Source organism: Amblyraja radiata, chromosome 2 (genome assembly GCF_010909765.2).
Source record: "Amblyraja radiata isolate CabotCenter1 chromosome 2, sAmbRad1.1.pri, whole genome shotgun sequence".
In the NCBI taxonomy this organism is placed as follows: domain Eukaryota; kingdom Metazoa; phylum Chordata; class Chondrichthyes; order Rajiformes; family Rajidae; genus Amblyraja; species Amblyraja radiata.
In genome coordinates this window covers 34,718,411-34,741,138 of record NC_045957.1, presented here as the reverse complement: position 1 = coordinate 34,741,138, position 22,728 = coordinate 34,718,411, and the positions used below count along the sequence as shown (strand labels likewise).

The 22,728-nt window shown below is 42.3% G+C and overlaps 1 protein-coding gene across 1 annotated transcript in view; it reads right to left on the bottom strand.

Moving 5' to 3' along the window:
* LOC116988265 overlaps positions 1-22,728 on the bottom strand; it is a 94,968-nt gene that overhangs the window by 26,199 nt on the left and 46,041 nt on the right. The window contains exons 5-7 of the mRNA XM_033044814.1: positions 9,874-9,945; positions 6,198-6,269; positions 2,833-2,907 (exon numbers count right to left, since the gene is read on the bottom strand). Of these exons, the coding sequence (XP_032900705.1) occupies positions 2,833-2,907; positions 6,198-6,269; positions 9,874-9,945 (219 nt within the window). The remainder of the gene's footprint in view (positions 1-2,832; positions 2,908-6,197; positions 6,270-9,873; positions 9,946-22,728) is intronic.

Genomic DNA, 22,728 nt, shown 5'->3' with positions numbered 1-22,728 from the left:
ATGCTATAAGACATCATTAGAACCTCCTAGACAAGGACCGCCTTGAATGGTGTATTTCATCATCAAAAGCTACCTTCATCGAGAGATGGCTCTCGAGATACAGGAGGTAGTCAAGTAAAGTTTATTGTTAGATGTACAAACACGGTAGCTGAAGGTACAATGAAAATCTGGCTTGCAGCAGCTTCACAAGCACATGGACTCAGACAACACACAAAAACATAACTTATACATAAATTGATAAAGTATCATTAAATCATTGAATCGTTGAATTGAATGGAACAAAAATGACATGGAAATTCTACAAGACATAAAAATAAAAAGACAGTGCAAAAACCAAGTAATTAGCCCAAAATGATAGATAGATAGATAGATAGATAGATAGATAGATAGATAGATAGATAGATAGATAGATAGATAGATAGATAGATAGATAGATAGATAGATAGATAGATAGATAGATAGATAGATAGATAGATAGATAGATAGATAGATAGATAGATAGATAGATAGATAGATAGATAGATAGATAGATAGATAGCCTTTATTGTCATTCAGACCGAAGTCTGAACGAAATTAGGTGCTATACAGGAAACTGATAATTTAGGAAAGTGTGTAGGAAAGAACTGCAGGTGCTGGTTTAAATCGAAGGTAGACACAAAATGCTGGAGTAACTCAGCGGGTCAGGCAGCATCTCTGGAGAGAAGGAATGGGTGACATTTCGGGTTGAGACCCTTCTTCAGACCCTTCTTCAGACTAATGTAGGAAAGTAGCTGTTCCTGATGATGTGCGACTCAGGCTTCTGTACCTTCTACCTGACAGCAGCAGGGAGAGAAGACATAGCCCAGATGGTGGGGATCCTTGATGATAGATGTCACCTTCGTGAGCCAATGCGTCATGTAGATGCTTTCTATGGTGAGGAGGGCTACGCCCATGACGGACTGGGCTGAATCCACCACTCTCTGCAGTCTCTGCATTCCTGTGCATTAGAATTGCAGTACCAGGCCATGATGCAATCAGTCAGGATACTTTCCACAGTGTATTACAGAAGTTTGTGAGAGCATTCAGTCCATTTGTTCCAGGGTCTCAATGGGAATCTTCATTCTATGAAGGCTGTGGAGTTGGCAGAAAACCTTTGGCTTGCCATGTAAGGTTCATCCTCTTGTAAGATTCACTGAATTGACAATGGCTTGGAACTCAGCCTCTGAGTGTGCAAAAAGGCAGGCATTGTTTGCATACTGCAGTCAACCTTGGTTAAGCAGTGAGGTCGCAGTAGGCTGAACAGCTTCCCATTAGTGCTGAAAATGAGCTGACAGATCTGAGATCAGGATTAAACCCACGTCTCTGGCAATGAGGCAGTGGCTCTTGTAGATGGACCACAATGCTGTCCATACTACAATGCCACCCTGCAATGTGAAAGATTAAGAAAAGTGCTGGGACAATAATGTAGCCTAGTTTTATATTGGTGTTCACTAAAATTGACTCTTTGGAAGACCCCATTGATTTATATCATAACTTACATATATTTTCATAGATTGGTCTCAAAATGGAGGCCAATTTCTGTGGACTACGAAATTTGAGGAGTGTGTGCTACAATCATTCCAAATCATCATTGGGCACCTTCAGGTTGGAGGCTGCGGAGGGGAGATATCTTATGTGATGAGATCTGTAATATTCTGGGAGACAGTGGGTTATGGTCCAAGGAAACTATGAGGAGGTGTTTGAGAACTGCTGTTTGGCTTCTGCAAGCTCCAGACAACAAGAATACGCCCTTGTCTGCTGGTTCCACTTCCCATCATCCACAAACCCATCCACCTGGATATCTCTTCCGTTGGTTCACCTATCCTATCCCCTTGCTGTCCTCTCCCTAGTTCCATCTGCCCATCATCCCTCCCCTGTCTGCCTTGACCTCTCACTTCTATACATTGACTATCTTCCCTCTACATTCTTAGTTCCAATAAAAGATCTTGATCAGAAATATATCCCATTGCCTCCACAGATGCTGCTAGACCCACTGAGTTCCTCTGCTGCTTATACTTTGCTCCAGATTCCAGAATCTGCAATCTTTTGTATCTCCAAGTCATTACACATATGTGACACAAAAAACGGTCAACCACACTTTACATGGAAATGCCAGGTTCAATTTCACAACTATAACAATTTCTCCTGAAAATGATCAGAAAATGATCATTCCAGATAAAATTTAATTTTGGGCCCTTACTGCCTAAATATGAGAAGTTTACCATCTAATTTCTATGTTCCAGTCCTCAGTGATCTAAATGGGAGAACAATCCCTGGTGCAGGATCTTTATTTAGATTTATCATTATGCATGATGAGTAATCTTTATCACTACATTTTAATCTTTATGGATCATCCATCGTCAGGGTGTGGTAAAAAAATCAGCAACAGTCCTTGAAAAAAATGTTAATACTTCTATTCTCATGTATATAGGCCCTAAGTTCCAGATAGTTACATGAACAATCAATTAGTCATTTTGCTGACAAGTTACTATCAATATTTTTTCTGTATGGTGTGCCATTAGATTATCATCCAGACTGCACATCTCACAATTTTGAAATAATTCTATGATTCAGATTATGATGTTCAAACTTAATTCTTAAAATACAATAAAATAATCATCTTTAATAGTACATGGTTTCTAAACTTCCATGAAACTGTTTGACCTGTACATCAATATTTAATAAGTATGCTGCAAAACCAAATAATTCATGAACATATTTTTATGTCTTGGATGTGTATATATTAAATACTTACTAAAGAAGGAAGCAATCTGTAAAAACATAAGATATTCGTTGAGCTACAGATATACTTACAGGTTGACGATATTTGTTGTACTTTCTAAAATACTTTTAAGTATATCAAGAGAAATAGATGTTGCACGAAGGTCCCTAAAAGTGAAAAAAGACTATTACATTTCCAAATAACCGGCAATGCTTTTATATGTGACTTGATAAATATCTATTACATTTGCTTACATTGAATTTGCATGTGCCTAGTTATGTATATGTGAGAGAATGGATATGTTTTATATTTACATACTTTATGTCTCATAACAAATTCCCATAATCTCCATATTTAAAAAAAATATTTCCACTTCTACAAGTTTCCAGGCAGTTGCAGACCAGAATTAATTATGTTGGCAACCTGTTCCATTAATATAATTCTGAAAGGCAGGAAATGCCTGTATGCCTGCAGTACAAGATACATTGCCCCCAATCCGCCTTGCATTACTTCTCTCTCTCATTGTAACAATGTTTGTTTCTCGCTTTTCAGAGTAGAATACAGAGTAGTACACAATAGAAATTAGTACATACACGTCTAGTTTGACCTTTCCTTTTCAACGTATCACTTCAATTTTAAGGGAAATAGCATGTGCATATATAGGCGACCACAATGTAAATAGTAAAATGCTTCCCTGATTTTCCACAACATATTGATTCAGATTTGATGTGTCTCAACATATTGCCTTCTCAACCATCCTTTTTACGTGAGCCCAGACAGTGAAATATCGCAACTTGCAGATGACATGAAAATCAGTCATGTTGGTGATAACGAGGAGAGTTGTAGACTATAGGATGATCTTAATAACTTGGTAAAATGAGCAGCGTAATGGCAGATGGAATTTAATCCTAATTATGCCAAAACGATCACTTTACGATGACCAATATGAGTAGGATGTACACAACAAATGGCAGGGAGGAGTACTGGGGAACAGAGGACACCAAGGATCCCATAAGGTGGTAGCACATGTTGGTGAGGTAATGAAGAAAGCTTATGGGATACTTATCTTCATGAAGCAAGGCACAGAATATAAAACAAGGAAGGTTATGGTACAACATAAAACACTGATTATGCCACAGCAGGAGTATAGTATGTATTCTGGTTGCTACACTGGAGAAAGGATGTGTATACATTGAAGAGTGTACAGTGGAGATTCACCAGAATGTTTCTTGGGATGAAGACATTTCAGTTCAGAGACTGGATAGACTCGGTTTGTTTTCCATGGAGGAGGCTGAGGGGGATGTGATAACCTACTAGAAGTGTACAAAATTATGGAGAGCGGCGATAGGGTAGGAAAAAGGAAACTGCACCATATCAGAAGTATCTAAAACTATAGGGTACAAGGTCAGAGGTTTATAGGGAATATGAGGAAGAATATTTTTACCCAGAGGGTGGCTAGAATCTGGAATGCACTGCCTATGGTGGGGGGTTTCACAACATATAAGAAGTATCTGGAATTGTTACGTTGGTATAAAACTGATTGGCCAAAGGGTATGTTTCTGCACTGAATGACACCATGGCTTTATGATTATAATTATGTAATCCATTCAGTCCTCACTAGCTTTCCACATCAATCAGTGTACGGCAATGCTTGATGATCAGCTGCAGGAATCTTAATGAAGTTTTACTACCTTCAAAATGCTGAGAAGGGCAGTATCCTCAACATAAACAGCTAATTCAGCTCAGGACTTCTGCTTTACATGTCTCAATGCTAACTGCACAGTCCTTGATCTCAAGGCTGTATGCTTAGCCCCTTGCTCTACTCACTTTATATCCATGAATGTGGAGCCGGACGCAGTTCCAACTCCATCTTTCAATTCGCCGAAGACACCACCGTTATCGAACAAATGATAGATAATGATGAGTCAGGGTAAAAGAGGGAGATCGATGGTTTGACTGAAGGGTGCCAGAATAACCTTGCTCTCAACGTCAGTAAAACCAAGGAACTGATTGTTGACTTTGGAAGAGGAAGTCCGAGGATCCACAAACCTGTCTCCATCGATGGGACAATGGTGGAGAGAGTCAAAAACGTCAAGTTCCTGGACGTGCATATCTCTGAAGATCTGTCCTGGAGCCAGCACATTGATGCAATCATAAAGAAACCCCATCAATGCCTCGACTTCCTTAGAAGATTGAGGAGATTCGCTACGTCAACGAATCCTCTCTTGAACCTCTACAGATGTATGGTAGAGAGGATATTAGCTGGTTGCATCACAGCCTGGTTCGGCAACTTGAACACGCAGGAATGATGGAGATTGCAAAAAGTGGTGAACATTGCCCGGTCCATCACAGGTACTGACCTTTTCGCCCTCAAGGGAATCTATAGGTAGTGTTGTCTCAAAAAGGCAGCCAACATCATTAGGACCCACACCATCATGGCCAAGCTTTCATCTCACTCCTGCCATCGGGAAGAAGGTATAGGAGTCCAACATCCATGTTCAGGAACCTCTTCTTCCCAACAACCAACAGGCTATTGAACATTACAAACTCCAACTAAACTCCGAACTACGAACTGCCTGGGTTGCATTAGGGTCTTTGGCTCTGTTTTCTTTTTGCACTATATTGTTTTTTTAATTTATTGAACTTTTTTGTTTGTTTATTATATTACCTATTGAGTTCTGAGTTTACAAACCTGTTATGTTGCTGCTGCAAGTAAGAATTTCATTGTTAGATACAAAGTGCTGGAGTAACTCAGCGGTCAGGCAGCATTTCTGGAGAAAAAGGATCAGTGATGTTTCGGATTAGGATCCTTCTTCAGACTGCAGATGGGTCCCGACCTAAAACATCACCCATCCTTTCTCTCCGGATATGCTGCCTGACCCACTGAGTTACTCCAGCACTTTGTGGCTATCTTTGATATAAACCAGCATCTACAGTTTCTCGTTCCTACTAAGAATTTCATTGTTCTGTTCCGGTACATATGACAATAAAACACTCTTGACCCATAAGATAGGATACTGTCCGTTTCACCTTTGCAGACATTGGATTTTGTATATGGAACTGATGCGCTATAGTGCTGCGATCTATATTCTGCGCTCTACATCTTCCCCTTTACTCTACCTATTGTGCTTGAGTTTGACGTGATTGTATTTATGTACAGTATCTCATCAGATTGGATAACATACAAAACAAAGCCTTTCACTGTACCTCGGTACACAAACAATAATAAACATAAACCAAAGGTAATGCATTTACAGTATCTCCTCACCCATGAATAATTTGAAAAATAAGCTTAAATATTGAAAACAATGTAATATCTTTGAGTTATCATGATAGCAATAAACCACAGAATTGTAAAGATAAAATTATTTTAAATCCACTCAAATCTTTAGAGGTCTATATTTTTAACTTAAATGTTTAATTATGATTTTAGCAATAATAAATGAAACATACTTACAAGTAGATTACTGAATCCAAATGTTCAAACGCTCCATTACCTATTAAGCTTAAATAGTTATCACTTACATTCCTAAAAGAGAACACAGATAGTTAAACGTTTCAGATAAGTTGTTTTATGGTGTCCATTGTCTGTGTTCAAGGCTTACATAATTATTTTATTTACAAATACATCTCTGTAGAAATAATCTATCAGAAGTATGGATCGAGTGTAGTAATGATATTATTTCAAGCAGATGACCAGCTTTGTTCATGTTACTTATGTTCATCACATGTAAATGGTAGAAGAACATTCAAAATATATGTTTACAAATTTGCATAAAAGGCAGAGAAAAAGCACTATGGAAGAACAGAGAAACTAGGATGAGTAGAAAATTCCTGTAGCACTGGAAATAATATTGTAAACCCTGAAGGCTGAGAGAATGGTGCCAACATACCAGAAAATTTGAGAAATTTCCTGTCTGAACAGAAAGGAAAGTTGAAAGAATAAAATTTCAGAACTGGCACGTTGATAGAGAAGGAATATACAACCGTGAGTTGACTGAAAGACAAGACGTGGGATGGAAACTCATTTTATCCATCACTCCAATGCTCATTAATTTACAATAGCTCATCATTTGATACAACATTTTAAAATTCTAATTTTCCTGTACAAATCCCTCCGTGAGAGATATAAGCTTTGGAACTCAAAGGGCAGGGGAAGAAAAGTATTTTAATATTTTTAAGGCAACCATGGATAGATTCTTCATAAACAAGGAAGTTACCTCTGTTGCATCACAGTTCCAGGGATACAGGTTTGATCCTGGCCTTGGGTGCTGGCAGTTTGGAGTTTGCACATTTGCCCCATAGTTTCTTCCAGGTGGTCTGATTTCCTTGTACATCCCAAATATCAAAATATGCTGGTATGTTAATTGGTTATTTTAAATTTCCCATTCGCATAGGTATTTGGCAAAATATTAAAAGTGGGCATGTGCAAGAAGTTAAGTTACAATGGTGGAGGGAATTGAGGAGAGGGGTGATGAGACTGCTTCACTGGGGGAGGGGGGGGGGGCATGAACTCGATGATCTGAACAGTTACCTTCTGTATTATAATACGTTAGTAGATTCTTGCTTAGCAAGAGGGTGAAAGGTTGATGGGGTAGGCAGGAATACAAATTGAGGTCACAATTAGATCAGCCAAGATATTAATTAATGGCTTACTTCTGCTCCTATTCTGTATGTCTGTATATGGCCCTTGTGAGACTCGCATGTCTGTCATCATTATTCTTTATTTTGTTACATTACCCATAATTGCCCCATTATGTGAAGTTGGTAATTTTTTTGTAAAAAAATTGTGCTTGTGAAACTGTAAAGGATTCCCTGGTATTTACAATCAAGGGTCGATGAACACAAATTTGATAAAATAATCAAAAACGTATAGAAGTCTGCTTAATTTTATGTAATTTTATGCCCATGTATTTTCCTGCTGGTTGTGTCAGATATGTGTTCAATACAGTGCTCAGATTATATTTCCCCTCAAATGATCAAATCAGATGTTGTTTCTTCACTTCCATGATTCTTCAGTACCCTGGTTCCTCGACATCTTTTCCAATCTGTTGTAATATAAGAACTTAAGACAGGAGCTGAAGTAGACCCTCACCCTTTGAGCCTACTCCCACTATTCATTAAGATAATGATTTATTCTTCTTGCGTATGGCGTGCACTGAAGATAATGACTGATCTACTATCGCAGAGTCATTTTCCAGCACTGTCCCAATAACCTTGATTTTGCAGTGATTTCCAGAAATCTATCCTGAATAAATATAATAGCCTCCACAGCCTTTTTCCCAGAGCAAGGGATCTGGAACTGCAGGTTGCAGGTTTAAGAGGAACAATTTAAAGATTTGAGGAATTAAGATTTTTCTCAGAGGATAGCAAATATCTGGAATGAACTGTGAGAATGTGGGAGAGTGTGCAATCTCCATGCACACACGAAGAACTGTGAAAATACATGAACAATGTCTAATTATTCAATGTTTTGCAGAGGTCAAACAGTTTCAGGAAAACACAAAGTGACAAGGAATTCAACGGGTCAGGCAAAATCTGTGAAGAGAATAGACAAATTACATATCGGGTCGGGACCCTTCTCCAGACAGAGGGAGGAGATGGTGGGAGAAATGTATGTACACAGGGATGGGATAGAGGGAGGTGTTATTTGAAATTGGAGAATCCAATGTTCATACCTGTGGGGTGTAAGCTACCCAAGCAGAATATGAGGCACTGTTCCTCCAGTCACTCAGGCAATGGAGGAGGCCCAGGACAGAAAGATCGTAAGATGAATGGGAAGACAAGTTAAAATGGTTAGCAACCAGGAGATCCAATAGACTTTGGCGGACAAAGTAAACGTGCTTGGCAAATAGATTGTTCAATTAGACATTTCTCATCATATGCATCCACGAATTATGGTATGGACTCCATAAATATAAGAAAATCGGTTTTACTAATTGTTGTATTCAGGTTGTCTAAATTTTGTATTCAAATTTTCTAATTTGCACCTAAATAGTGCTTATTCTTCAATGTATGATCAATGAGGATTTGGATCCAGCAAAGTAAATAGATTTTCTCTTTGACCTTCGTAAAACACCACATATGCATATATTTTCCACTTAAAGTCATAATTCTGGTTTAAAACAGCAATGGCTTAAACGAGGGCTGACCACTGCAAAGAACAAGAGAAAGAGACTGGAGGGATGAAGCTTAAATTTGCAAGAGTTATAATATGTTTTGGTCTCAGATCTCTTGTGACTCAACATCTCAGACTTGGAAATCAGCAGTCAGGGATCAAGTATTCACATCACTGTTACTTAATATTATGTAGAGGATCTATCCATATCTCACCTATTTTATTTTTAGGCTATGTGTTCCATTGTCAATTAGAAGTGCCCCAATTCCTACCAAGATGAGCCACCTATCTAAATCTAATAAGTAACTCAATGAAGAAAAAACTCAGCCAATGCTGAAATCTGAAACTGAAATAGAAAAATGTGGACATACTAAGTCAACATCTGCCAAGGGAAAATCAAAGTGAGCATTTTGAAGTACCCTCAGAAGTGAAAACTGAAAATTTGTTTGAAAAGATACAGAGGAATGGGGGAGTGAAGAAACAAAGGGATGAAAATGCAGACAATGGTTGTGATTTTTTTCCAGCTTTCAAATATTTGTTATTTTTTCACATGCTATTGGTATGGTTTTATAAACTTACAATGGAATCACTTCCAAATTTTCAGATGTATTTTGCATTATTTCAGATTAGGTTAAACACAACTTTGTGGTTTTGTTTAGTTGCCAAATGTTACAACAGAAGTATCTCTTCAAAAACTCAAACCACAATCTTCAACCTTTGTATTAGTTATCAAAAGTAACTATTTTGGTGCATTACTGTAGATAGTAATTAAGAATCTGCAATACACATGGATTATTTGCTTAAAACGTGTAATTCGTTGAAACAACAGGGAAAGAACAGAAATAAAATGATATAATTTTACAGATAACATTACAAATGCACAGTATGATATTGAGCGTTTTAATTAGATTCAATGATAACCTAAATTTTAGGGTAATGCTACTGAGCACATTTGTTTTAATAATAATATTGCTTTTAACAATTCACACATAAAACCTGTGAAAATAATACTTACAGGAAATGTATGCTTGATAGTTGTGAAAAGGCGCCAGGACCCAAAACCAGGATGTTATTATTGCTCAGATCCCTGGTACAAATCATAGGCACAACATGTGATTCAACACACAAAATATGCATAAAAACATAATTCCTGGCTACATAATGAATATAAATAGTAATCGGCATGGATTCATAGTCACAGAGCAGGAAACAGGCCCGTCAGCCCACCCTATCCATCCCAACCAAACTGACATTATGAGCTAGTCCCATTTGCCTGCATTTGGCAAATATAACTATAAACCCCTCCAATCCAAATAGCTGCAGATTTTCCTATGAATCCTATCCTTGTATCTGTGAATTTCAAATGTCAATGCAGCAAGCGACAAACATAAATTTGGCAATTTGCGAAATACTGATATTTCTCCTTGTATGCCTGCCCTAAATGCGCTTCGTCACCTGAGAAAAGCATCAATATTTTATGCTTTACTATTATTTTTCCATTGCAATTTCTTAATTTTGACCACAAAATATCAATTAAAAAAATATAAATTACTACGAATTAAACGTTTCCATTTCTTTGCCGCAGATGTTGATAGGAAAATGTCACCATCCCAGAGGTTCCAGCAAGTGCTAAATTCTGTCAGCCTACATTCAGAATCAAGCTTAAAACATTTGGAATGGGTTGGCCACATTCATGAGAGATGATTATTCATTGTCCGGTACCTCACTATACCTGTGTATATGACAATACACCAGACTTGACTTGACTTCGACATTGATCAAAACGGCCACTAAACATGACCTCTATTACAAAAAAAAGCAGTAAATGAGACAAGAAAGTGGCAGGCAGACGCATAGACAAATGAGAGATAAGGATTCCTTGATGTTGACTGTTCAGGACATCAAATGAAGCAAGGAGAAATGAGAAGAAAGTCCTGAGCCAAACTAGATGTTATTCAATATAAAGTTGACTATTGAGGCACAAACCATCACATTTGGCGATCTCCATTCTTTAAAACAAGAGATAGTCTACTCTACAGACACAAATGTCAGACATAAAATAATGTTTTGTGTTAAATTAGCAATGTATAAAATCTGCTTTTGAAATTAAAGTCAATTTAGTCCAAACTTTCTGGATTACAATTAAAACACAAACTACGTGTTATAACACCAGGATAAGCGGTCAATCAAGAAAACCAAGCCCAAAGCCAAAGTACTATCTAAACTGATTATCTATCTATATTACTAAAACTCTGATCTTGACCGCTTTTAGCCCACTGTGCTGCGATTTCCGACAGAACGCAGCCACCTACAGCCGCCATTTTTGGCCACCTCGCTCAGAGCCCCCCTCCGCCTTACCGGTGCGGAGGATTTTTCCCATCGATGACAAATCAGAGAGATATTAATGTTTTTTAAAAAAACACCATTCTCTCTGCTGCCCCTGCTGGAGGGAGGGGGAGCGGCTATAAAACCAGGAAGTGGTGTGCCTCACTTAGTCTCTGCAAGATGGATTAAGCCAAGGTTCAAGTCTCTCTGAGCTCTGAATAACACTGAACAAATGTCTACACAACTGTGAGTCCCCTTAATGTGGTTTGAAAATGAAAATATGGTTTGTTTGAAGGAAAAAGGGAATGCCTGCAAATGGTTGTTTGGGTGCTTTGGCTTGAAGTTGAAAGCCACTACTTACTGCAAATGGTGACTTGGGTGATTTGGCTTGAAGTTGAAAGGCACTACTTACTGCAAATGGTGGCGGGTGCTTTGGCATGAAGTTGAAAGGCACTACTTACTGCAAATGGTGGCTTGGGTGCTTTGGCTGAGGTTGAAAGGCACTGCTTACTGCGAATGGTGTCTTGGTGGCTTGGGTGCTTTGGCTTGAAGTTGAAAGGCACCACTTACTGCAAATGGTGGCTTGGGTGCTTTGGCTTGAGGGCGAAAGTCACTACTTACTGCAAATGGTGGCTTGGGTGCTTTGGCTTGAAGTTGAAAGGCATTACTTACTGCAAATGGTGGCTTGGTTGCTTTGGCTTGAAGTTGAAAGGCACTACTTACTGCAAATGGTGGCTTGGGTGCTTTGACTTGAAGTTCAAAGGCATTACTTACTGCAAATGGTGGCTTGGGTGCTTTGGCGTGAAGTTGAAAGGCATTACTTACTGCAAATGGTGGCTTGGGTGCTTTGGCTTAGAGTTGAAAGGCACTACTTACCGCAAATGGTGGATTGGGTGCTTTGGCTTGAAGTTGAAAGGCACTGCTTACTGCGAATGGTGTCTTGGTGGCTTGGGTGCTTTGGCTTGAAGTTGAAAGGCACCACTTACTGCAAATGGTGGATTGGGTGCTTTGGCTTGAAGTTGAAAGGCACTAACTGCAAATGGTGGCATGAAGTTGAAAGGCACTACTTACTGCAAATGGTGGCTTGTGTACATTGGCTTGAAGTTGAAAGGCACTACTTACTGCAAATGGTAGCTTGGGTGCTTTGGCTTGAGGTTGAAAGGCACTACTTACTGCAAATGGTGGCTTGGGAGTTTTGGTTTGAAGTTGAAAGGCACTACTTACAGCAAATGGTGGCTTGGGAGCTTTGGCTTGAAGTTGAAAGGCACTACCTACTGAAAATGGTGGCTTGGGTGCTTTGGCTTGAAGTTGAAAGGCACTACTTACTGCAAATGGTGGCTTGGTTGATTTGGCTTGAAGTTGAAAGGCACTACTTACTGCAAATGGTGGCTTGGGTGCTTTGGCTTGAAGTTGAAAGGCATTACTTACTGTTAATGGTGGCTTGGGTGCTTTGGCGTGAAGTTGAAAGGCATTACTTACTGCAAATGGTGGCTTGGGTGCTTTGGCTTTAAGCTGAAAGGCACTACTTACTGCAAATGGTGGCTTGGGTGATTTAGTTTGACGTTGAAAGGCACTTCTAACTGCAAATGGCGGCTTGGGTGCTTTGGCATGAAGTTGAAAGGCACTACTTACTGCAAATGGTGGCATGAAGTTGAAAGGCACTACTTACTGCAATTGGTGGCTTGGGTGCTTTGGCTTGAAGTTGGAAGGCACTACTTACTGCAAATAGTGGCTTGGGTGCTTTGCTTGAAGTTGAAAGGCACTAACTGCAAATGGTGGCTTGGGTGCTTTGGCTTTGTTCAAAGGCACTACTTACTGCAAATGTTGGCTTGGGTGATTTAGCTTGACGTTGAAAGGCACTTCTAACTGCAAATGGCGGCTTGTGTGCTTTGGCTTGAAGTTGAAAGGCACTACTTACTGCAAATGGTGGCTTGGGTGCTTTGGCTTGAAGATGAAAGGCACTACTTACTGCAAATGGTAGCTTGGGTGTTCGGCTTGAAGTTGAAAGGCACTACTTACTGCAAATGGTGGCTTGGGTGCTTTGGCTTGAAGTTGAAAGGCACTACTTATTGCAAATGGTGGCGTAGGTGCATTGTCTTGAAGTTGAAAGGCACTACTTACTGCAAATGGTGGCATGAAGTTGAAAGGCACTACTTACTGCAAATGATGGCTTGGGTGCTTTGGCTTGAGGTTGAAAGGCACTACTTACTGCAAATGGTGGCTTGGGTGCTTTGGCTTGAAGTTGAAAGGCACTACCTACTGCAAATGGTGGCTTGGGAGCTTTGGCTTGAAGTTGAAAGGCACTACCTACTGCAAATGGTGGCTTGGGTGCTTTGGCTTGAAGTTGGAAGGCACTACTTACTGCAAATAGTGGCTTGGGTGCTTTGCTTGACGTTGAAAGGCACTTCTAACTGCAAATGGCGGCTTGGGTGCTTTGGCATGAAGTTCAAATGCACTACTTACTGCAAATGGTGGCTTGGGTGATTTAGCTTGACGTTGAAAGACACTTCTACCTGCAAATGGCGGCTTGTGTGCTTTGGCATGAAGTTGAAAGGCACTACTTACTGCAAATGGTGGCATGCAGTTGTAAGGCACTACTTACTGCAAATGATGGCTTGGGTGCTTTGGCTTTAAGTTGAAAGGCACTACTTACTGCAAATGGTGGCTTGGGTGATTTAGCTTGACGTTGAAAGGCACTTCTAACTGCAAATGGCGGCTTGGGTGCTTTGGCTTTAAGTTGAAAGGCACTACTTACTGCAAATGGTGGCTTGGGTGATTTAGTTTGACGTTGAAAGGCACTTCTAACTGCAAATGGCGGCTTGGGTGCTTTGGCATGACGTTGAAAGGCACTACTTACTGCAAATGGTGGCATGAAGTTGAAAGGCACTACTTACTGCAAATGGTGGTTTGGGTGCTTTGGCTTGAAGTTGGAAGGCACTACTTACTGCAAATAGTGGCTTGGGTGCTTTGCTTGAAGTTGAAAGCCACTAACTGCAAATGGTGGCTTGGGTGCTTTGGCTTTAAGTTCAAAGGCACTACTTACTGCAAATGTTGGCTTGAGTGGTTTAGCTTGACGTTGAAAGGCACTACTTACTGCAAATGGTGGCTTGGGTGCTTTGGCTTGAAGATGAAAGGCACTACTTACTGCAAATGGTGGCTTGGGTGCTTCGGCTTGAAGTTGAAAGGCACTACTTACTGCAAATGGTGGCATGAAGTTGAAAGGCACTACTTACTGCAAATGGTGGCTTAGGTGCTTTGGCTTGAAGTTGAAAGGCACTAACTGCAAATGGTGGCTTGGGTGCTTTGGCTTTAAGTTCAAAGGCACTACTTACTGCAAATGGTGGCTTGGGTGATTTAGCTTGAAGTTGAAAGGCACTTCTAACTGCAAATGGCGGCTTGTGTGCTTTGGCATGAAGTTGAAAGGCACTACTTACTGCAAATGGTGGCATGAAGTTGAAAGGCACTACTTACTGCAAATGGTGGCTTGGGTGCTTTGGCTTGAAGTTGGAAGGCACTACTTACTGCAAATAGTAGCTTGGCTGCTTTGCTTGAAGTTGAAAGGCACTACTTACTGCAAATGGTGGCTTGGGTGCTTTGGCTTGAAGTTGGAAGGCACTACTTACTGCAAATAGTAGCTTGGCTGCTTTGCTTGAAGTTGAAAGGCACTAACTGCAAATGGTGGCTTGGGTTCTTTGGCTTTAAGTTGAAAGGCACTACTTACTGCAAATGGTGGCTTGGGTGCTTTGGCTTAGAGTTGAAAGGCACTACTTACCGCAAATGGTGGATTGGGTGCTTTGGCTTGAAGTTGAAAGGCACTGCTTACTGCGAATGGTGTCTTGGTGGCTTGGGTGCTTTGGCTGGAAGTTGAAAGGCACCACTTACTGCAAATGGTGGATTGGGTGCTTTGGCTTGAAGTTGAAAGGCACTAACTGCAAATGGTGGCATGAAGTTGAAAGGCACTACTTACTGCAAATGGTGGCTTGTGTACATTGGCTTGAAGTTGAAAGGCACTACTTACTGCAAATTGTAGCTTGGGTGCTTTGGCTTGAGGTTGAAAGGCACTACTTACTGCAAATGGTTGCTTGGGAGCTTTGGTTTGAAGTTGAAAGGAACTACCTACTGAAAATGGTGGCTTGGGTGCTATGGCTTGAAGTTGAAAGGCACTACTTACTGCAAATGGTGGCTTGGTTGCTTTGGCTTGAAGTTGAAAGGCACTACTTACTGCAAATGGTGGCTTGGGTGCTTTGGCTTGAATGTTGAAAGGCATTACTTACTGTAAATGGTGGCTTGGGTGCTTTGGCTTTAAGTTCAAATGCACTACTTACTGCAAATGGTGGCTTGGGTGATTTAGCTTGACGTTGAAAGGCACTTCTAACTGCAAATGGCGGCTTGTGTGCTTTGGCATGAAGTTGAAAGGCACTGCAAATGGTGGCATGAAGTTGAAAGGCACTACTTACTTCAAATGGTGGCTTGGGTGCTTTGGCATTGTTGAAATGCACTACTTACTGCAAATGGTGGCTTGGGTGCTTTGGCTTGAAGATGAAAGGCACAACTTACTGCAAATGGTGGCTTGGGTGCTTCGGCTTGAAGTTGTAAGGCACTACTTACTGCAAATGGTGGCTTGGGTGCTTTGGCTTGAAGTTGAAAGGCACTACTTATTGCAAATGGTGGCGTAGGTGCATTGTCTTGAAGTTGAAAGGCACTACTTACAGCAAATGGTGGCTTGGGAGCTTTGGTTTGAAGTTGAAAGGCACTACTTACTGCAAATGGTGGCTTGGGTGCTTTGGCTTTAAGTTGATAGGCACTACTTGCTGCAAATGGTGGCTTGGGTGCTATGGTTTGAAGTTGAAAGGCACTACTTACTGCAAATTGTGGCATGTAGTTGAAAGGCACTACTTACTGCAAATTGTGGCATGAAGTTGAAAGGCACTACTCACTGCAAATGGTGGCTTGGGTGCTTTGGCATGAAGTTGAAAGGTACTACTTACTGCAAATGGTGGCATGCAGTTGAAATGCACTACATACTGCAAATGGTGCCTTGGGTGCTTTGGCATGAAGTTGAAAGGCACTACTTACTGCAAATGGTAGCATGATGTTGAAAGGCACTACTTACTGCAAATGGTAGCATGAAGTTGAAAGGCCCTACTTACTGCAAATGGTGGCTTGGGTGCTATGGCTTGAAGTTGAAAGGCATTACTTACTGCAAATGATGGTGTGGGTGCATTGGCTTGAAGTTGAAAGGCACTACTTACTGCAAATGGTGGCATGAGGATGAAAGGCACTACTTACTGCAAATGGTGGCGGGTGCTTTGGCATTGTTGAAAGGCACTACTTACTGCAAATGGTGGCTTGGGTGCTTTGGCTTGGTTGAAAGGCACTACTTACTGCAAATGGTGGCGGGTGCTTTGGCTTGAAGTTGAAAGGCACTACTTACTGCAAATGGTGGCTTGGGTGCTTTGGCTTTAAGTTGAAAGTCTATACTTACTGCAAATGGTGGCTTGGGTGCTTTAGCTTGAAGTTGAAAGGCACAACTTACTGCAAATGGTGGCTTGGGTGATTTGGCTTGAAGTTGAAAGGCGCTTCTTACTGCAAATGGTGGCGGGTGCTTTGGCTTGAAGTTGAAAGGCACTACTTACTGCAAATGGTGGCATGCAGTTGAAATGCACTGCATACTACAAATGGTGGCTTGGGTGCTTTGGCTTGAAGTTGAAAGGCACTACCTACTGCAAATGGTGGCTTGGGTGCTTTGGCTTGAAGTTGAAAGGCACTACTTACTGCAAATGGTGGCTTAGGTGCTTCGGCTTGAAGTTGAAAGGCACCACTTACTGCAAATGGTGGCATGAAGTTGAAAGGCACTACTTACTGCAAATGGTGGCTTGGGTGCTTTGGCTTGAAGTTGAAAGGCACTACTTACTGCAAATTGTGGCATGAAGTTGAAAGGCACTACTTACTGTAAATGGTGGCTTGGGTGCTTTGGCTTGAAGTTGAAAGGCACTACATACTGCAAATGGTGGCTTGGGTGCTTTGGCTTGAAGTTGAAAGGCACTACTTACTGCAAATGGTGGCTTGGGTGCTTTGGCTTGAAGTTGAAAGTCTATACTTACTGCAAATGGTGGCTTGGGTGCTTTAGCTTGAAGTTGAAAGGCACAACTTACTGCAAATGGTGGCTTGGGTGATTTGGCTTGAAGTTGAAAGGCACTTCTTACTGCAAATGGTGGCTTGGGTGCTTTGGCTTGAAGTTGAAAGGCACTACTTACTGCAAATGGTGGCATGCAGTTGAAATGTACTACATACTGCAAATGGTGGTTTGGGTGCTTTGGCTTGAAGTTGAAAGGCACTACATACTGCAAATGGTGGCTTGGGTGCTTTGGCTTGAAGTTGAAAGGCACTACTTACTGCAATGGTGGCATGCAGTTGAAATGCATTACATACTGCAAATGGTGGCTTGGGTGCTTTGGCTTGAACTTGAAAGGCACTACATACAGCAAATGGTGGCTTGGGTGCTTTGGCTTGAAGTTGAAAGGCATTACTTACTGCAAATGGTGGCTTGGGTGCTTCGGCTTGAAGTTGAAAGGCACTACTTACTGCAAATGGTGGCTTGAGTGCATTGGCTTGAAGTTGAAAGGCACCACTTACTGCAAATGGTGGCATGAAGTTGAAAGGCACTACTTACTGCAAATGGTGGTTTGGGTGCTTTGGCTTGAAGTCGATAGGCACTACTTACTGCAAATGGCGGCGGGTGCTTTGGCTTGAAGTTGAAAGGCACTACTTATTGCAAATGGTGGCGTAGGTGCATTGTCTTGAAGTTGAAAGGCAGTACTTACTGCAAATGGTGGCAGGAAGTTGAAAGGCACTACTTACTGCAAATGGTGGCTTGGGTGCTTTGGCTTGAAGTTGAAAGGCACTACTTACTGCAAATGGTGGCTTGGGTGCTTTGGCTTGAAGTTGAAAGGCACTACTTACTGCAAATGGTGGCTTGGGTGCTTTGGTTTGAAGTTGAAAGGCACTACTTATTGCAAATGGTGGCGTAGGTGCATTGTCTTGAAGTTGAAAGGCACTACTTACTGCAACTGGCGGCTTGGGTGCTTTGGCTTGAAGTTAAAAGGCACTACTGCAAATGCACTTAATTCCTGTTTGCACTGTACATTGATTTTAGATAAAACGCTACCACTTACAGCTGTGATTTTTGGCCATCTGACTCAGTCCCCCTCCGCTGTGCAGGTGCAGAGAATTCTTCCCATCATTGAAAAATAAAAGTGTTATTAGTGTTTTAAAAATGTTGAGAATCTCTCTCCTGTCAATCACGCCATGAAAGCCACACCTTTTGGGGGAGGGGTTATAAAACCCGGAAGTGTGGGTGTGGCTCAGTCTCTGCATGATGGGAGAGGGAGAGGTCACGACTGTCTGAGCTGTGAATCAACTGAACACACTGAATGTCTACTGAACTGTGAGTTTGGTGTTTTGTGTGGTTTTATGGTGGTTTCACCCTGCAAGAAATGGTATGAAGCTGCATTTGAATTTGGTGGCCTTGCACCCTGCTTGAAATGGAATGAAACTGCACTTGAATTTGGTGGCCTTGCACCCTGCTTGAAGTGGAATGAAACTGCACTTGAATTTGGCCGCCTTGCATCCTACTTGAAGTGGTATGAAACTGCACTGAATTTGGTGGCCTTGCACCCTGCTTGAAGTGGTTGGAAACTGCAATTGAATTTGGTGGCCTTGCACCCTGCTTGAAGTGGTAGGAAACTGCACTTGAATTTGGTGGCCTTGCACCCTGCTCAGTGGTAAGAAACTGCACTTGAATTTGGTGGCCTTGCGCCCTGCTCAGTGGTAAGAAACTGCACTTGAATTTGGTGGCCTTGCACCCTGCTTGAAATGATAGGAACTATGGATTTGAATTTGGTGGCCTTGCACCCTGCTTGAAAAGGAATTTCAAGGAATAGTCATGAGTCAACTGCCAGCCCACCAGCCGTGAGTGAGTTGCCAGCAGATCAGGCTTGAGGGACTGAGCTGCCACCCCAAGAACCCATACCAGCGCTCCAGAAAGCCCCCCCACTGGCCACCAATATTGGAATTGGTGGAGAGGTGGAATATTGCGTCGGGGGACCAGGCCTCCCATGTGAACATGGGACCCAACGGGTCCCACTTAGTCTAGTACAAACTAATGCTAAGGACAATAACTAACTCCAGATGCAATAATCAGCTACCTAAATGTTAACAAGCACTTTTTTTTTTAAACTGATTGTGTCGATGCAAGTAGATCATTGGGGTTATCAAGTGGGCACCTCCCTTCACTGGTGTTTCATTGAGTTGAGCCCAGGACACCTCGGGAAGGCTCAACAGTAAGTTCTCGCGTCCCAGAACAATCCCACTCGATACCTGCTTCCACCACCTCTACTACCAGTATCTACTAAATAAAGGAAACATTTTTATCTTTATTGGTAACATTAATCAAAAAAGGTACTTTATTGCATTCTATATTCTCTTCTACTTTCACTGGTTTTATTTTGTCAGCCTTCTGCAATTTACTCTTAAAGGGCACAAACATGTGCCTTAGCAAAGCAGCCATCATTATCAAGAACCTTTCACACTTTGACGATTCTTTCTTCTTCCCTCTCCTGTCAGGCAGAAGATACAAAAGCTTAAAAGTACATAGCACCAGGTTCTAGTAGTTTGGCGGCACTGAGGCGTAGCTGGTAGAGCTGCAATTTCATAGCGCCAGAGACCCGGGTTCGATCCTGACCTTCGGTGCTGTCTGTGTGGAGTTTGCATGTTCTCCCTGTGACCATCTGGATTTCTTCTAGGTGCTCTGGTTTCCTCCCACATCCCAGACGTGTGGGTTTGTAAGTTAATTGGCTTCTGTAAATGGTCGGCGTGGACTTGTTACCTCTGAATTAGAGTAAAGAAAAGCCTCTTCCTCACCGTTATCAGACTCTTGAACGGATCTCTCATTTGATAATGATGTATTCTTAATCTTCCTATCTACCTCCTTGCACTTTTCTTATCTGTACTTTCTCTGTAACTATAGCATTATACTAGACTAAGTGGAACCCGTTGGGGCTTGGCAACCAGATACTGGTTTGTACCGAAGTTAGACACAAAAAACTGGAGTAACTCCGCGGGTCAGGCAGCATATCTGGAGAAAAGGAACGCAACGTTTTGTATCGGCAGTGACGACTGTATTGCGTGGGTAAGATACTAGGTGCGGGGTGAGGAAGGGTCGGAGCGAATGACGGGCCCTGAACAGCGGCTCCATCTCCTCCTCATCCCGCCCACCGCCCACCCTGACAGCGGCCGCTGCTTGCAAATCCGCTAACGGCACACTTTCAAAACAAACCCTCCCGCACGCCGAGGCCGGGAGGAGGGAGGGAGGTGGAGGTCTCGGCTTGCGTGAGGATTTGTTTTGAAAGCGCCGTTAGCGGGTTTGCAAGCAGCGGTCCTTATCAGGGCGGGCGGGGTGCGGGAGGAGGAGGTGATGGAGCCACTGTCGCGGCCGCTGCTGCCGCTGTCCGGGGCCCGTCATTCGCTCCGACCCTTCTGAAGCAGCTGCACCAAAGATACTATAGCTATAGGATCTTTGAACTGCACCGCTCAGCCCCGCACCTTGCTGTTGGCTGGCGGAGGAGGGAGGCGGTGGCGAGGAGTTCTCAATGGCCAAGGCAGCGGGGCGATGTTGTCCGATGAGCGCTGACCTTCCTTCCTCCATACCTCGCCCCCCTTTCTCTCTCTCTCTCTCTCTCTTGCACGCCCCCTCCACCCCCCCCCCCCCCTTATCCTGGGACCCCTCCTCTGCATCCCGCACTGATCCCCATTCCCGCCTCTATTCAGTCCTCACTGACATCCTCTGTGCTCCCCTCCCCATCTCCTCCCCCCCCAATCTATTCATCCTGCGCTGATCACCCTATCCACCTCATATTGATTCTCTTGCCACCCACACCCCCCTTCCCATCCATCCTACACTGGTTCCCCAATTCATCCTGTACTTACCCCTTTCCCATAAATCCTGCACTTCTCCTCCATCCATCCTGTACTGATTCCCCCATCCATCCTGTACTAATCCACGCATTCATCACGTACTGACCCACCCTCCATTTATCCTGCACCTTCCCCTCATTCATCCTATAGTGATTCCCCATTCATCCTGCACAGACCCTCCGATCCACATTGTACTGACCCACCTCCTCCCATTCATCCTGCGCTGATCTCCCCCCCCCCCCCATTCATCCTGTACTGATCCTCCCATTCAAGAAGAATGGGAGGAACAGTCTGAAGAAGGGTCTTGACCCGAAACGTTGCCTATTTCCTTCGCTCCATAGGTGGTTCCCCCCCCCCCCCGCGATCTATCCACCCCGCACTGATTCACACACCCACCCCTCCCTGACCCTATTGTCCTGGGAATGTCTTCAGAGCGAACATTGACTGTTTGATAACGGAATGCAATCAAATGTGTTTTAATTCCCAATGTTATTATTTGTTTTAATCCATAAAGATGGATTAAGTAAATTGTGAACACATGGAACATTAAAACCGCAGTGTTCGATTGTCACTGCTACTGTTGACACGTTATTACAGAATTTATTTTAATGGCAAATCAATGCTCTTAATATGGAGTATCAGTACTGTAGTTATTTAATGAGCAACATTCACAACTATACGTACGCATATATGTTACCATGGTCCAGGATTTATTTACACAGGTTGATCATACGCTGAATTATCCAACCACATTTTTGTTTGGAAGTGGAAAGAACTAATAGAAATTGCATTAATTGCAATGTGTAAAAAGAGTTGAGATACTGTATTATAATTTTGCTGCATGACATTGTGGGATATATCATGTCTTGATTGGTGAATATGTTTAGTTTGTGACTTTATTTGAAGCAGAAATAATATGTGAATGCTTCATTGAGTATAATTCCGACTGGTAACTACACACTTCGTCCGAGCACATTTTCGCATGCGTCATGCAAGCCATCTTTAATGACTACCTAAACTGTCATTTGGCAACCTAAAAAGCTGCCAAGGTTGCCCGGCTGGCAACAGGGGGAAAAAGTTAAGCGAGAGCCCTGCTACTGGTCTCCAGAGGGCTAGTATGGACATTGTGGGAAAAATGGATTATTGGGGTGGCAGCTCAGTCCCTCAAGCCTGATGTGCTGGCAGCACACTCATGGCTGGTAGGCTGGCAGTTGACTCACGGCTATTCCTTGAAATTCCATTTCAAGCAGAGTGCAAGGCTACCAAATTCAAATCCATTTTCCTACCATTTCAAGCAAGGTGCAAGGCCACCAAATTCAAGTGCAGTTTCTTACCTCTTCGAGCAGGGTGCAAGGCCACAACATTCAAGTGCAGTTTCATACCACTTCAAGCAGGGTGCAAGGCCACCAAATTCAGGTTCAGTTTCCTACCACTTCAAGCAGGGTGCAAGGCCACCAAATTCAAGTGCAGTTTCCAACCACTTCAAGCAGGGTGCAAGGCCACCAAATTCAAGTGCGGTTTCATACCACTTCAAGCAGGGTGCGAGGCCACCAAATAAAATGCAGTTTCA